The sequence below is a fragment of the Lampetra fluviatilis genome, chromosome 2, assembly GCF_964198595.1.
Source record: "Lampetra fluviatilis chromosome 2, kcLamFluv1.1, whole genome shotgun sequence".
NCBI lineage: Eukaryota > Metazoa > Chordata > Hyperoartia > Petromyzontiformes > Petromyzontidae > Lampetra > Lampetra fluviatilis.
In genome coordinates this window covers 13,048,912-13,062,318 of record NC_136276.1, presented here as the reverse complement: position 1 = coordinate 13,062,318, position 13,407 = coordinate 13,048,912, and the positions used below count along the sequence as shown (strand labels likewise).

The window sequence follows — 13,407 nt, the reverse complement described above, 5'->3', positions numbered from 1 at the left end:
TGTATCATGCTCTCGAGTGTCGGATTCCAAGCTGGGTCCAGGAAAAGCTATATTTCTTTCCAAGTCATCAAACCTTAAGCTGCAACTCAATAACGCCCAGCAAACACTGACCCAGAGCAGACTCACCCGGTGCCGTCTATAGGGTGGGTGCCAGCGATGAGAGGCGCGATGGGCAGCTTGAATGGCCCTGCAGCCGCTTCGATCATCACGTGCGCATTCATGCCTAGTAAACGAGGCACTGAGTGTGCAGGGAGGGGTGCGTAGGCTCAAAGTGAGATTACAGCAGTGGCCACTGGACTTTGATCAAATATTTATGCCACATGCGTATTCATGGGCACGGAGGTGAAGGTAACACCCCGAACATCTACAATGACCTCCACATGAGATGTGACACTCGTACACCTCTGTTGATGTTTAGTGCAGTACATGTGTCGGGCATTAGTTGTGAACTGTGTATCGATCCTGCATCAATTCCAATTGGCATAGTTAGATTGTTATGATAACTCCAAAACAGGTTTTTTTTAATAAAACAAACATCTTGCATTGATAATATAATTAAAATGCATGCACAATAAATATAGCTTTCACAAGTAGCAGTCTGGTATGGCTGTTGAAATTGTATTCTGTAACAGTGCTGTCCCTTGATGTGCAGGTTACCATTGTTATCGTTTAACGTAACAGTGGATTTTGTCTTCTCATCCAGCAGGTCGTATGGCGAGACAAAGTATTTGAGGGTCATAAGGTGGCCTGCAAGGTCATACAGAACAGAAACCAATGCATTAGCCAACCCACATTAGCAAAAGCCAGGCAGTGTAAAACATACTAAAACATCAGTAAAATAAATTAATACTCTCTACATCACTTATTTCTGTGCGACAACTTTAACAGTAAGAGCTGTTCAGGTTGCGAGCATCTTACCTCCCATGCGAGGGCTGACGTACCCCACCACGCCTTGCAGAATCACTTCCTCTATGCTCACATTGGTGGCTGCCCTGTTACCAAGCATAAACACCACACAATAGCCGTCACTGTGAATGCTCCATATAAATAACTTTTTCTTTAAATTTTGACGGTAGTAACATTAGACCAACATTTATTTTTGGCTATAGACCAGTATGTGGAATAACAAAACATAAATCCGTTGACGTAAAGACCCTTGCATCACCGCACTTGGCACAATCCTAACCTGTGCATCTGAGCCATCTTGGCCAGGTCCATCTCCAAGGACTGTAGGGCAAGGTACACCTTTGTTTTCAGCTTGCTACAGAAAACAAACACAGACCATATTTCAGACGGCTTATCTCTCTGGAAAGAGGCACAAGCAAATTAGACCGTGTGCCAGGGCCACTCTTACAGCCAATGAACTAACACTGAGCCCTGGTGCGCGTTCCCCAATCCCATGGCAAATCAGCAAGAATGAAAACTGATTCTAGAATGCATAGCCTCAATGTCATACTTTATCCATTTAGCAGTTTCTGCCAAATTCGTACCAATGTAGGGCCAAGGAATTCACACCTTGACACATCTTCTCGACATGACCAAGGGACTGTAGAAACTAGATATGAGCACACCTCAATATTAAAACAGTTTTAGTATAGGAAACACATTCTCACATGATACCAGGAGGGGGGAGACAGAGGGCAACTTCTGATACAAACACACTTTGATGTAAGCAAATCTCGACTTGCACTCAAGGGGTGTGCTTATGTCCAAATTATGCCATTTTTCACCACTAAATTCTATTTTGCATTTGTAATCAGCTTCTAGCTATGATGCGATGCACTTTTACTGTCTAACTCATTTTGGCAGCAGAACCTCGTGTTTCATGGTACACCATCTGTTTATTGTATTTTATCTTTCACAAAGATCTTGATTAATTAACAATCTCTAATTAACTTACACCAGTAATGTCACGCCTGTGCTACATGAATGACATGGTACTCTAATATACATTGGGCCCCCTAAGCCGCCTCTTGTTGAGGCTAATTCAACACTGCCGGGCCCCTTGAGTGGTTTTTGCCAGACATGGAAAAGCTCCACATCCCCAGAAAACCTTAATGGCTGGCTCCCCCTCTCAATCATGCTGGAGTAATGGAGCACTTGAACAGTGAAGTGCAAGTACCTGTCTCCTGGCAGCTTGTAGAGGCTTGCCAGCCCCTCCAAATGCTTGGAGAACTCCTCCAAATTCCCTTCTCTAGACAACAGCAGCATCAAAAGTGAGCCTCACCACAGTGCAATGTGATCATTAAGCTCCATTCCAATCTCTAAATGAACAGTGACATACAAAAAACAATATTATTCTTGTTTTCCTTCTCAAGTCACATTCATTTAGTTTCTAATAATGCTCGTACTTATACACTACTTTAAAGCATTGCACCTAATGATACCAAATGTCCTAGCATGCACTGGATCTGCCAGTGAACATGACAGCTAAATCATGATTAAAATGTCAAGAAATTAACTGAAACCAATGTGTCTATATACCAGCTGCAGACTCCATCATGTGCTGTGATGTCACAGTTTACAGTCGTTTCAAATTTCCTGAAACATTTTCAGCTGGAAGCAGTTTTGTGCGTGCAACTGGCTGATTATTATACGACAACCAATCATGTCCATGCACTCGAAAGACGGTCATCTGTTTAATAAACAATTCAAGAGCTCTATTATGGGCGCTATGAAAACACATTGCAGCACACATGACGCATCAGCGAGCACAAGCTAACAATGTCCGAGTGTGAACAAGCCGCGCAAGGCTAATCACATGTAATGTGGGGTGCGCCTGCCAGCATCTCTTGCAGCGCTGCCAAGTGCTGAGACACCTGTAGAACTTTGACAGCAATGATCGATTACATGCAATGAAGAACGTATTTGGTGAACAACTTAATAACCTGGGTAGACGCAAAACATTTACTTAAATTCCCAAAAAGACATTGGTGCGGTTTTTAGCATAGGAATAAACATGTTGTGACAAATGTTGAACATTTATGGCATAATATAAATGTGTTTTTTTTTAACTGACAGATGAAAGCACCAGTGTAAGACGTAAATATTGTTCGTATTAAATTTGTGGAATTGACACTGATTTAAAACATTTTTTTAAAGGGTTCCATGACCTCAATATACTCTTTCGAAAAATAATTATACCGTTAACATCGGAACTGTAGAAACCAACATTACTGCGAGCTACAGCTGCATTCAATAAGCTGCTTACCTCAGTATCTGCGTCAGCTCTGGACAACTCTAAAAAACACAAACAAAATGTCAACATCAGCATTGGCCCTTCTAACACAATGCATACAATGTCAAATCTACGGATTAAGCAGTCAGCCATGAGAGTTTACTTTGTACGACTACACCATGTGGAAGTAAATTGTTTCAATGTCAGAGGGATTAACAGTTTATTACACATGTGCACACCAAATACTTTTGTTTCGGAAATACAACCCAATTTAATAAACCTAGGAATCTGTTCATTATTTCATGAAGAATATTAATCTAATTACGATGCCCCTGCATAGCTCACTGCTATGGAAGCTGGAGACAGTGACAAATGGAATTGCTCTACTTTTTACCCCCAGTACAGTACTTTATAAACATGGTGAGACTTCTTTATCACTCAGTCAATCCTTATGATTGGCAAATATATCAAGCTTATTGTAAAATGTAAAATTCCAACATTGTCTGTGCTGCAGCTCCACATTTACTACTTCTGTCAACATACAGTATGCGTTTAAGAGTTTTAAAAGCTCATCATGTTCCTTACAAGAGCACACAAATGAGCAACTGTGAAACCGCTTTTAAGAAATTATGAAATTGCGGTCATCATGATTGTTAGCATTTAAAGACTAAAGGATGGCCAGTAGATGGTAGTACAGAAAGTTGGGCTCTTTAGAATCTACATATTTTTAATGTTTAGAAAATGTGTATATAATGCTCAGCACTAATATACATTAAAGGTTTGTATATCTTCAATATGAAGCAATATAAATGAAGTTTGTTCAAGAATCGTTTGGGAATCTAAAAATGTAAACTAATTTACATAGCACAGCTTCCGAGCTTTCGACAGTTACAATACTGTATACAGTAGAAAATCTAGCACTTTATGTAACAGTTTGTTTATCAGAAGAAAAAATTATAATATAACTATACTTCAGCTACAACAGAAGTAGGAAGTATAGTTAAGTTTCATTAACCATGGGTGGATTCTCCGCGTTGTCAATTAGCCGTCTTGCGCAAATAAAAAGAAAACACATTTTCTGTGCACGCTGGTTTAACTAAGCTGTTCCTCACTCATCTGGGGTCAGGAACCCAGTGCTCACGTGACTTAATATTTCCGCAAGTAAACAGATAACTGTACAAAATAAACTGATTACTTCAAGAATCAATAAAAACAGACAACACAATCAACATCTTCATCCCGATTATATACACTTGAGCAATACATTTGTTTTAAAGCATCACTTAGATGTTTTTCATTATCCCGGCACTCCTCTTCCCCATTACGCCAAATAAACGTGAGTTCACTATTATAGCAGTGCTGTGTACAGTAATTCCTATCACAATTATTTACTATTCATGTAGTTTTGATATTCCTCTGTTGCGGAGACACTGCAGTGTTCTCTCCTTCATTGGAGGAATAGCAAAACTACAAATTATTTTCTGAAGCCCTCACATGGCTATTAGACCTCGCCATTGACATTTAGCTCCTGGATATACTCCCACATGCAAGAGTATAATTGTAGTCATTCTAGGAGTATATGTATACAGCCCTTTTGTCAATCCACTGCTGGGCGAGTCTCCCCAAGCTGCTGGGGTCATGGGAGTTGTGACCACACGTCACCATATTGGTTCATGCGGGTTGATGAAGGAGGGCGGGGGGGGGATCACAGATGTATAACACTTGATTTTTTTTCTACACTACCCTTTGCTGCCCACCACGTAGCCCTGAAAAACCCTGTGACCATTTGTGTACGCATGGTGGTCATCTATCATCCTTACTCGTTTCCTGCTTAGCTTCTGATATCCGACAAGGTTGGGCGCATTCAAGGCAATCTGGGAATATGCAATTCGAATAGCACTCTATTATATTTAGATTCAGCGGTCAACTGTGAGTCAAGTATTACTGTAACAGTTGGATGATTATTGTTGTACGAGTATTATTATACTCAAAGTGGCATCTTTACGTTGAGAGCTGACTTTAGCCTATGGGTACTTCATTTTTGGCAACAGCTGGCTGGAGGAAATTAGAACCAATTCAAGACAAGACCATGTCAAAAATATGCAAAAGTGGACACTGAGGTCGGGTTCATGCATTAAATGTTCGTATAAAGCTGGGTGTCATCAGCATTGAAACATTTGTCAACATGTAAACTACAAATTAATTCCAAAGAGTGGTGAGAAAATATTGGGAAGAGCAGGAAGGCTGAAGATGGAACCTCGTGAGACACCAAAGCACGTGGGTTTACCGAGAGAAGAACAGTACTTGTTTGTAAACATAAAGAGCAGCTTGAGGGGTAAAAGGGATACCAAGAGAGAAGTGTGCTGGGAGGATAGAGTGGTCGAAAAAGCAGCAGAAAGTTCTAGGAGAATTAGAAGTGAGAACGACATGAGAACAAAAACAAGACAGCTGACATCAGAAATCTAGTTTTGGGGGTCAGAGAATTTCGACTGGCTTCAAGCACGAGATTTCAATCTCCAGAGCAAAATGTGAAATCGATGTAACCACTATCGATATTTAAATAACTAACATTTCAATACAGTGCATTGAAATTGAGAAGGCAAAGCAAAAAAGATAAAGAACCAAAGAATAATTCAGAACAAGTTATCTAAAGCCACTATTAATAAGTTGAAGAGAGAAAAAAAAGCAAATTCCAAACAAAAAATAAAATGCACAGCACTCTTCAAAACCGTGAGAAAGAAATTTAAAAAAATAGAGCACAACAAAAGATCTTGAGAATTCATGAGGCATTCAAGGCTAAAGGGCATTAGTATTTTGAAAGAAATCCATGACAAAAAAACAGGGTTCATGTCAATTGGCAGGAGAGGTGCATTCTACTGAACTGCTGGTACAAGACCCATGTCACTTACTGGTTGTCGAATTCACTCGGGATGAGAAACACTGAACAAACGGCCAGAGGCTGAGAGAAAACTCACGGCAGGGTTGATTTCACCATGATGGGCGACCCTCACATCGCTCACAACACCAGACGGCTCCATCTGCACCTCCAGGTAGAACATGTCCGAAGTGATATAGCACTCTTTTCCCGTGGGGCCGAGGTGGGACGCCAGTCTGTGTCGCACACATCAAAGAGGCCACCCTTAAGGAGATGTCTATGCCTTGAGGTACATGTTGTTCAATATCAAAACATTTTCACGAGCTTGTATTGTTATATTCTATATATAAATATATATTTCGTGAGCTCACCTTCATGGGCCCATCAATGAACGCTCTTGTGTACCCATGATTACATCTTGTACATTATCAATTACAAAGTATTTTTGTGGTATTACTGATCTATTAAATTACTTTTAGTACACGTGTAAGGAGAAATGTGTCATTAATATATATTATGTCATCGAGGATCCTTTAAAAGGGACGCCATGCTGAATGGCTGACCATTCTTTAGCACAATTAAACCTTTTATGCTAAACAATTTTCATGAACTACCCATCAATAAGTTAAATGCCTTTATGAATAATGACGCATACAATATCAGGAGCCAGATTCACATTTGCCCCATTATTTTTTATTTAATCTCTGCAACGTTTCCATTGCAGAGATAATCAGATGAGACAGAACATGAAGCAACAAGTAAATTAGGCCCTACGTGGTCAGTGGCCTTCACGAAAACAGCAATGCATTCATATTCCAGTCAGGATAGGATGTATTGGAGAAATGTCCAAAAGCTGGTGTTGTAGAGGGAAGGATGTTTCTCTGTCAGGGATATTGTTATGCTATATATCATGGCTCTACCTGGAATGGTGAAAAAGAAAAACGCTAAAAAAACATGGGTATAGAGAATGAAAATTTGAACTGATAACAGCCTCCTCAGTGGATTTTTCTACAAGTTATTTAATATTCCCAAGGTACAGCCAATACAACAAAACACAGGCAGAAATCTAAAAATATATATATAATAAAATATTGCACGTGGATAATCCTTTGCAAGGGTGTGCAGGGGCATAGGATGGCATTGTGTAAAATATATGTAACAAAATAACTCGATAAATAAGCCCATGAAGCCCTTAATGTTTTCAAAACGTGTGCATTTTACCAATGAAAATGACATGCAAAACAGTGTATATGCAAATGTTCACATTCACACGACAAGGATGTACGCACAAACCTACTTGCCTAAAAAAGAACGATGCATGTGGATGTTCACAGCAATACACACAAAGCATATATAACTGGCAATGCTGAGTGTTTTCATTAAACTGTGCTAAAGAGGACAGCTGAAGCCAGTGCCATTCCTTTCATAACTGTAATAAACATATAACAGTCTCAGCAGTTAATTCAGTAAGATTAATTATTTCCTCTTTTTCATGCATATTAAATAGACCATAAATGCAGCTATCATGAAAAACTGTAGTTTAATTGCAATCACTACAGTGCACTGAATCTAAAAATACTGCAAATGTGCTTGTTATCACCATATTTCACACCCCCACTCACCCGTTGTGCTTGGCCAAAGCCTCCAGCCGATCCACCATTCCTGGGAGGGAGTTCACTGCACATGCACAAGATGCAGCGCCGTTTTAAAGCTTGCACCATCATCAATTTTACATTAACAAGCATTCATAAATAAGGACATAACAATTAATATAGTCTTACATTATTGATAAGAACAATGAATTACATAATTGATTATTTAGAATCTTGTTTACTTCGAAGTAACTTCTACAAATGTATACCACTATAGATTATGAATTGTGCAATGGGTGAATTATTACATTCTTAATTCAGAACCTGTTTGAAATAAATAAACATAATCTCATATTGTGAAAATTGCAAGGATTTTCATAAATGACTTTGTGACAATACATTTTCTGTTCTAGTGCTCGTGTTTGAGTTTTATTTTATTTGACTGTATTTGTGACAAACTAGATTCAAAGCTTTTGTGACTGCAGAAATTACACTTTGGTTCTTTCGGTAAAGTCACGTTGAAAGAAATTAAATTATGTGTGTCTCTGTTTGTCTCTGTGTGAGTCTCTCTCTGCTTGTGTGTCTGTCTGTGTGTCTCCGTGTCTATGTTTTGTCTCTTTCTCACAATTTTGCAATCTTTGGAAGAACGTAATCAACCAGGTGGGGTGTTGACTGTTGTGTTGGCCGACTCTCTGTGTTTGTTGTATTGCATTATATTTCTAAGTTTACTATGTTTGTTTTCTCATTCATTTGTACCTGATGATGGTTGCTTGTGTTGCAATCGAAACATCGTATTCTATTATTTAATTTAATTTCTTTCTACGTGACTTACCGAAATAACCAAAGAGTGTATTTGTGACAATTATCTATCGGGAAAATAACTGTATCGGATAGTAACTAACTAGTACCCAAAATGCCATGGGGAATCAGTTATGTTGCAATGTGTGTAAATATACAAGGGGTGGTCAAATGGTCAGGAAAACCCCTTAAACAAAAAAAGTCACAATGACCTGGCTTATCTAGATTTTCTAAATTTTTTGGGAATGAATAGTAAATATTTCTTGCCATTGACGATATGGATGACTTTTTGAAGTGTTTACGTTACAATTTAGTTTTAGAATAACAGTAAAACCTTTTGAAGCCGGACTAATTGGGCAAGTCTTTTCGATTATGGGGGATGTTGGGAATACTGCAAATAATTATAATTCATCACTAAATTTGTATAAAAATGTTATGTAATGAAGACATTAAATTACCACTTAAAAATACTTACCTATATATAATGTAATATTTCTAACTTAATAAGGCTAAATAATCACTACAGTATAGATTCATCTGAGTCACCATCACAACGAAGGACAGGAAGGCTGAGGGGTTCACTCGGTACAGAACACTGAGGAGATTTTTCTGACGGGATGGAAAAACTTAATTTGTAACATATAAAATAATGTATGTCAAAAACAAGGGGGCAACGAGCAGGACATGATTTCCAAGGGAACAGGTTGACCTAATTTTACATAACATTTAATTACAGTGTCTAGATTTGAAACCACGAGTGCACATGCACACCATAATCTAGCGCTCACAGCTTAATTAGCAAGCAAACAGCATTCGTGTCGGAGCTTCTTGGTTTATTCGTGACATATTTATACGTGTATTTTCGGAAGCCTTCTGCTTTACCCCAAATTATGCCCTGCTGCAGTCTGTTTCAAGAGATTTTACTGTATTTTAATGAGTTTATATAACAAAAATTTACCATCTGATATGCATCTCATACCAAATGCAGTGTAAAAAAAAGAAAACTGTGGCAGAGTTGATTACCTTTGATCACCTTCTGGATGGTCTCCAGACAGTGTAGGAGACGCTGATGACCTCCTGACTCCGGCATCATGCGCTTCTCCTGAAACACAAATCCCCCATATAGATTTTAACAGACTGCTGGGGCAAGGGCTGTTAGCAAGCACCTGTGCATATTATATATGTCCTACACAGGCTGTTTATAGGGGGTGGTGTGACCAAGACCATGCCCGCCCACCTTTTTCTCCCAAGTGCTGATGTTCTACATACCGCACCAAAGGAGAAATTCTCTACTGATGTTGGTCATGAGTGGGAATCAAACTCAGATCGCTGGGTTCGGGGTGCAGTATGCAAACCACTAGGCTATCGCTCCACCTACACATACAGTATACACGCTGAAATATAAGATCCTTCATATATCCTACATAGGGGACTGGAAGCAAGTGCTGTTAACAAGCACCTATGAAGGCCGGCACAGAACACGAGTGGGTGATGTGACCAGCACCACGTCCAGCTGTCTTTGGCTCCTTACAAACATGTACACATTCTCACATAAGATGCAATAAAGCACAAAATAACACTTGGATACACAAACACACGTCTGCTTGGCTGCAAATTGTAATGTAACACTATTGACTCAAGCAGCTTCAGGTTGAATGTCTTTGCGTGACTGAGCTCTAATGAGCTGCCAGGTGTTCAGGAAAAGTGATCCATTCTCCCATGACAGGCACTAGTTTTGTTTTCAAATTCAAACATTCTAATTTAAATATATAAAATATATGCAATAAGCTGGTATCAAGCAACATATTTGATCAACTTATCATAATGATCAAGTGTGTGCAAAATTTTGCAGAACCAAAACCATCCTGAGCCACCTGCCTTTGGCCCCATTCACTGAGAATGAATTCACTAATGCCAATGAATGACAATACTGGTTGAAATTTGTGTCCAGAGTTCTTGTTAACCTTTTCTTCCACTTAAATATACAAATGGGATTTGTTATTTTCCATATTATAAATTGTGGGAACTTAAGATTACTCCACCACTTTCGATGTGGCAAAAGCAGATCCCGATAACTTCAAGGATGTGCCATCTTGTGGTGAGAGCATAGTGACCAGAGAGGCAAGGCAAAGTTTTCCAGCACCATAGTCAGGAGATGGTCACCATCACCTGATGATCCTTACCATGGCCTGCCGCACAAGCTTGAAGGTGTCGGACCATGGCCTCCCTACAGAGTGCTTGGCTCGAAGCCGCTCCATTAAAGCGCTGACCTGATCAAGGCGTTCCGTATCTGAAAGTGAACCGTTTTGGTGAATATCGTGATACAAAAAAAATGCTCAATTGGTTATCTCCAACGTACAGTGTGCAAAAATACGCAGTCACACGTTTAAAATGTTGTGTCGTTAGGGCACGTGACGCAGCCAATGGGCCAGCATCCAAGGGGATCTAATTTTAATGCAATTAAATGCATGACTCTAATTTAATTGTGGGTTAATGTGCTTGTGTGCAGGTTGTTATGCACAATTATCACACACACACTAGTTCGCTAGTGTGTTTGTGTGTGATTTCAACTGGCAAATGTTGTTTTTAAATATACAAATGTTTTTTTTATAAACACATTTTATAGTTTATGAAATCAGAGGTGGCTATATCTTGAAACTCCCATTAAACAAAATAAAGCATCGGAAATTCCAAAGCTTCCAATCTTAGTGATGAACTTAAATATTTGAAAATATCCTCAATATAACTTTTTCACAGTACGTAGCCAACCGTGCTAATCGGAGGTGCGGGGAAAGGACAACAGTTCTAAAGAAATTAGTTTTCAATTCAATCTGTACTATTTGGAATTGTCCTATTAAGAAAATATATCATGGTATGAATGCAATTGTTGCCATGAACACAGCCTCTGCAGCAAGCATCTCAATACCACCCGTCAACATCCCCACCATCTCCAGAGCCAACACATTCTCACCACCACCTCCACACACCCATCACATTCTCACCACCACCACCACAATCACCATGACCATGTCCTGGTGCTGTTCCCTGCGGTAAGCTCATTGTGGATGCGGTGCAGCACAAAGTGGCAGTAGCAGCAGTAGCCAGGTGGCATACACAAACCTGTGCCACACGGGGCGCACAAACCATCAATTTGCGAGCGAATAAAACTATAGTGCTGCACCGGTCTGCACTTTCATAACATTGGATCCCAACAAAAAACGGAAATGAGATTACCAGTGTTTACCACAGTCGTTAAGTGGGAGCGGTGAAATGCATGCATGCATGAGCTTGGAGCTGAGACGAAATAATATGGACTCCAGCAAAATGCAGCCCTTACTACTCACCACGGACTTTCTAGAGTTAATGTTCACCAGTAAATAACGTATTACTTATCACTCTTACACCAACAATTCATCTCAAAAAACATCACACAGTGCTCATTAATATCATTACATAACAAATCCTTACCACTCCCCACCCACCAAATATTCACTCCCCTCATTACCACTCACCAACCACTGCATCCTCACCTTCAGGTATTCCCTCTCTCCAGCACCTCCATCATCACCTATCGCAACCTCTCCACATTCGCCCTCACCACTTAAAACCTATTCACCCTCTACACAATGCCCACCAAGGACGACCCACTCATCCTCACCCTTCTGTACCATCACCATCCTCACCACTGAACCCCTCACAATAGACCCTTAACTCTCCACCATCCCTTTGCACTTTCTCTTCACTCACTATCCTCTCAATCTCACCACACTCTAACCCTCACCCCCCTCCACTACACACCACTTGTACCCTCAACCTCCTCTCACCACTTCATAGCCACACCACTCACGCCCTCACCAATCATCCTATTGCACGTTCACCAACTTCTCACCTTCGCAACTAGTCGTTTACCTTCATTGCTCATCGGACTCCCCAAGTCTTTTGATTCGAAACCTCACCACTCACCTCCCTCTCAGCATTCATATGTAGCCTGGCCACCCTCAAAACCTTACCACACTCACCTCACCACTCACCCTCACCTCATTCACCCAAATGCTTCATCATTCTCACAGGGCTATACCTAATACATGAACTTGAACATTCACCCCATCACCACACACGTGAACCTCTCTCATCATTCACCCCCTTACCAACAAACCCCGCTCTCTACGACCTCCCCCCCCCCTCACCACAAGCCCCCCTAAACCTCACCAATAACTCTATGCACCACCAGCATCACCACCACTTTCACCCCCTCACCACCCACCAACACACGTGAACGCCTCTCTCTCACCATTCACCCCCCTCACCAACAAACCCCGCTCTCTACGACCTCCCCCTCTCTCTCACCCCACATCCTCTCCCCCTCACCACCAGCCCCCCTAAACCTCACCAATAACTCTATGCACCACCAGCATCACCACCACTTTCACCCCCTCACCACCCACCGACACACGTGAACCCCTCTTCTCACCATTCACCCCCCTCACCAAACCGCTCACCCCCCTCACCAACAAACCCCGCTCTCTGAGCTCCCACCCCCCTCTCTCTCTCACCCCACATCCTCTCACCACCAGCCCCCGTAATCCTCACCAATAACTCTATGCACCACCAATAACTCTATGCACCACCACCACCACTTTCACCCCCTCCCACCACCACCACCAGCGTCGTCGTCGTCACCTGTGCGCGGCTCCGGGGGCAGCGTGATGGGCGACTGCACGGCAGCTCCCGCCTCGCGGGCGGACGGGACCCGCGCTGCCGCCATGTCCCTAGGCGCCTTCTGCTCTTGCTTTTACTGCCTTCAGCTGCTGTCGCTTCTTCCCCCACCGCTGCTGCTGCTTCAGACGTCGCCGCCGCTTCGTGCTGCCGCTGCCGCCGTCTTTGCGTTCCGCAGCCGCACTGCCGGCCCGCGCGCGCTCATTGGCCCAGCGGGTGTCACGTGGGCGCAGCGGCTGACCCCGCCC

The 13,407-nt window shown here is 41.5% G+C and overlaps 1 protein-coding gene across 2 annotated transcripts in view; it reads right to left on the bottom strand.

The window, feature by feature from the left end:
- The window catches only part of MED1 (mediator complex subunit 1), a 26,136-nt gene extending 12,729 nt beyond the window's left edge, over positions 1-13,407 (bottom strand). For both annotated transcript variants that reach the window (XM_078870143.1, XM_078870150.1), the window contains exons 1-11: positions 13,124-13,407; positions 10,627-10,733; positions 9,467-9,545; positions 7,676-7,730; positions 6,154-6,289; positions 3,212-3,240; positions 2,123-2,194; positions 1,187-1,261; positions 919-992; positions 658-747; positions 127-238 (exon numbers count right to left, since the gene is read on the bottom strand). In XM_078870143.1, the coding sequence (XP_078726269.1) occupies positions 127-238; positions 658-747; positions 919-992; positions 1,187-1,261; positions 2,123-2,194; positions 3,212-3,240; positions 6,154-6,289; positions 7,676-7,730; positions 9,467-9,545; positions 10,627-10,733; positions 13,124-13,208 (914 nt within the window). In that variant the 5' untranslated portion in view covers positions 13,209-13,407. The remainder of the gene's footprint in view (positions 1-126; positions 239-657; positions 748-918; positions 993-1,186; positions 1,262-2,122; positions 2,195-3,211; positions 3,241-6,153; positions 6,290-7,675; positions 7,731-9,466; positions 9,546-10,626; positions 10,734-13,123) is intronic.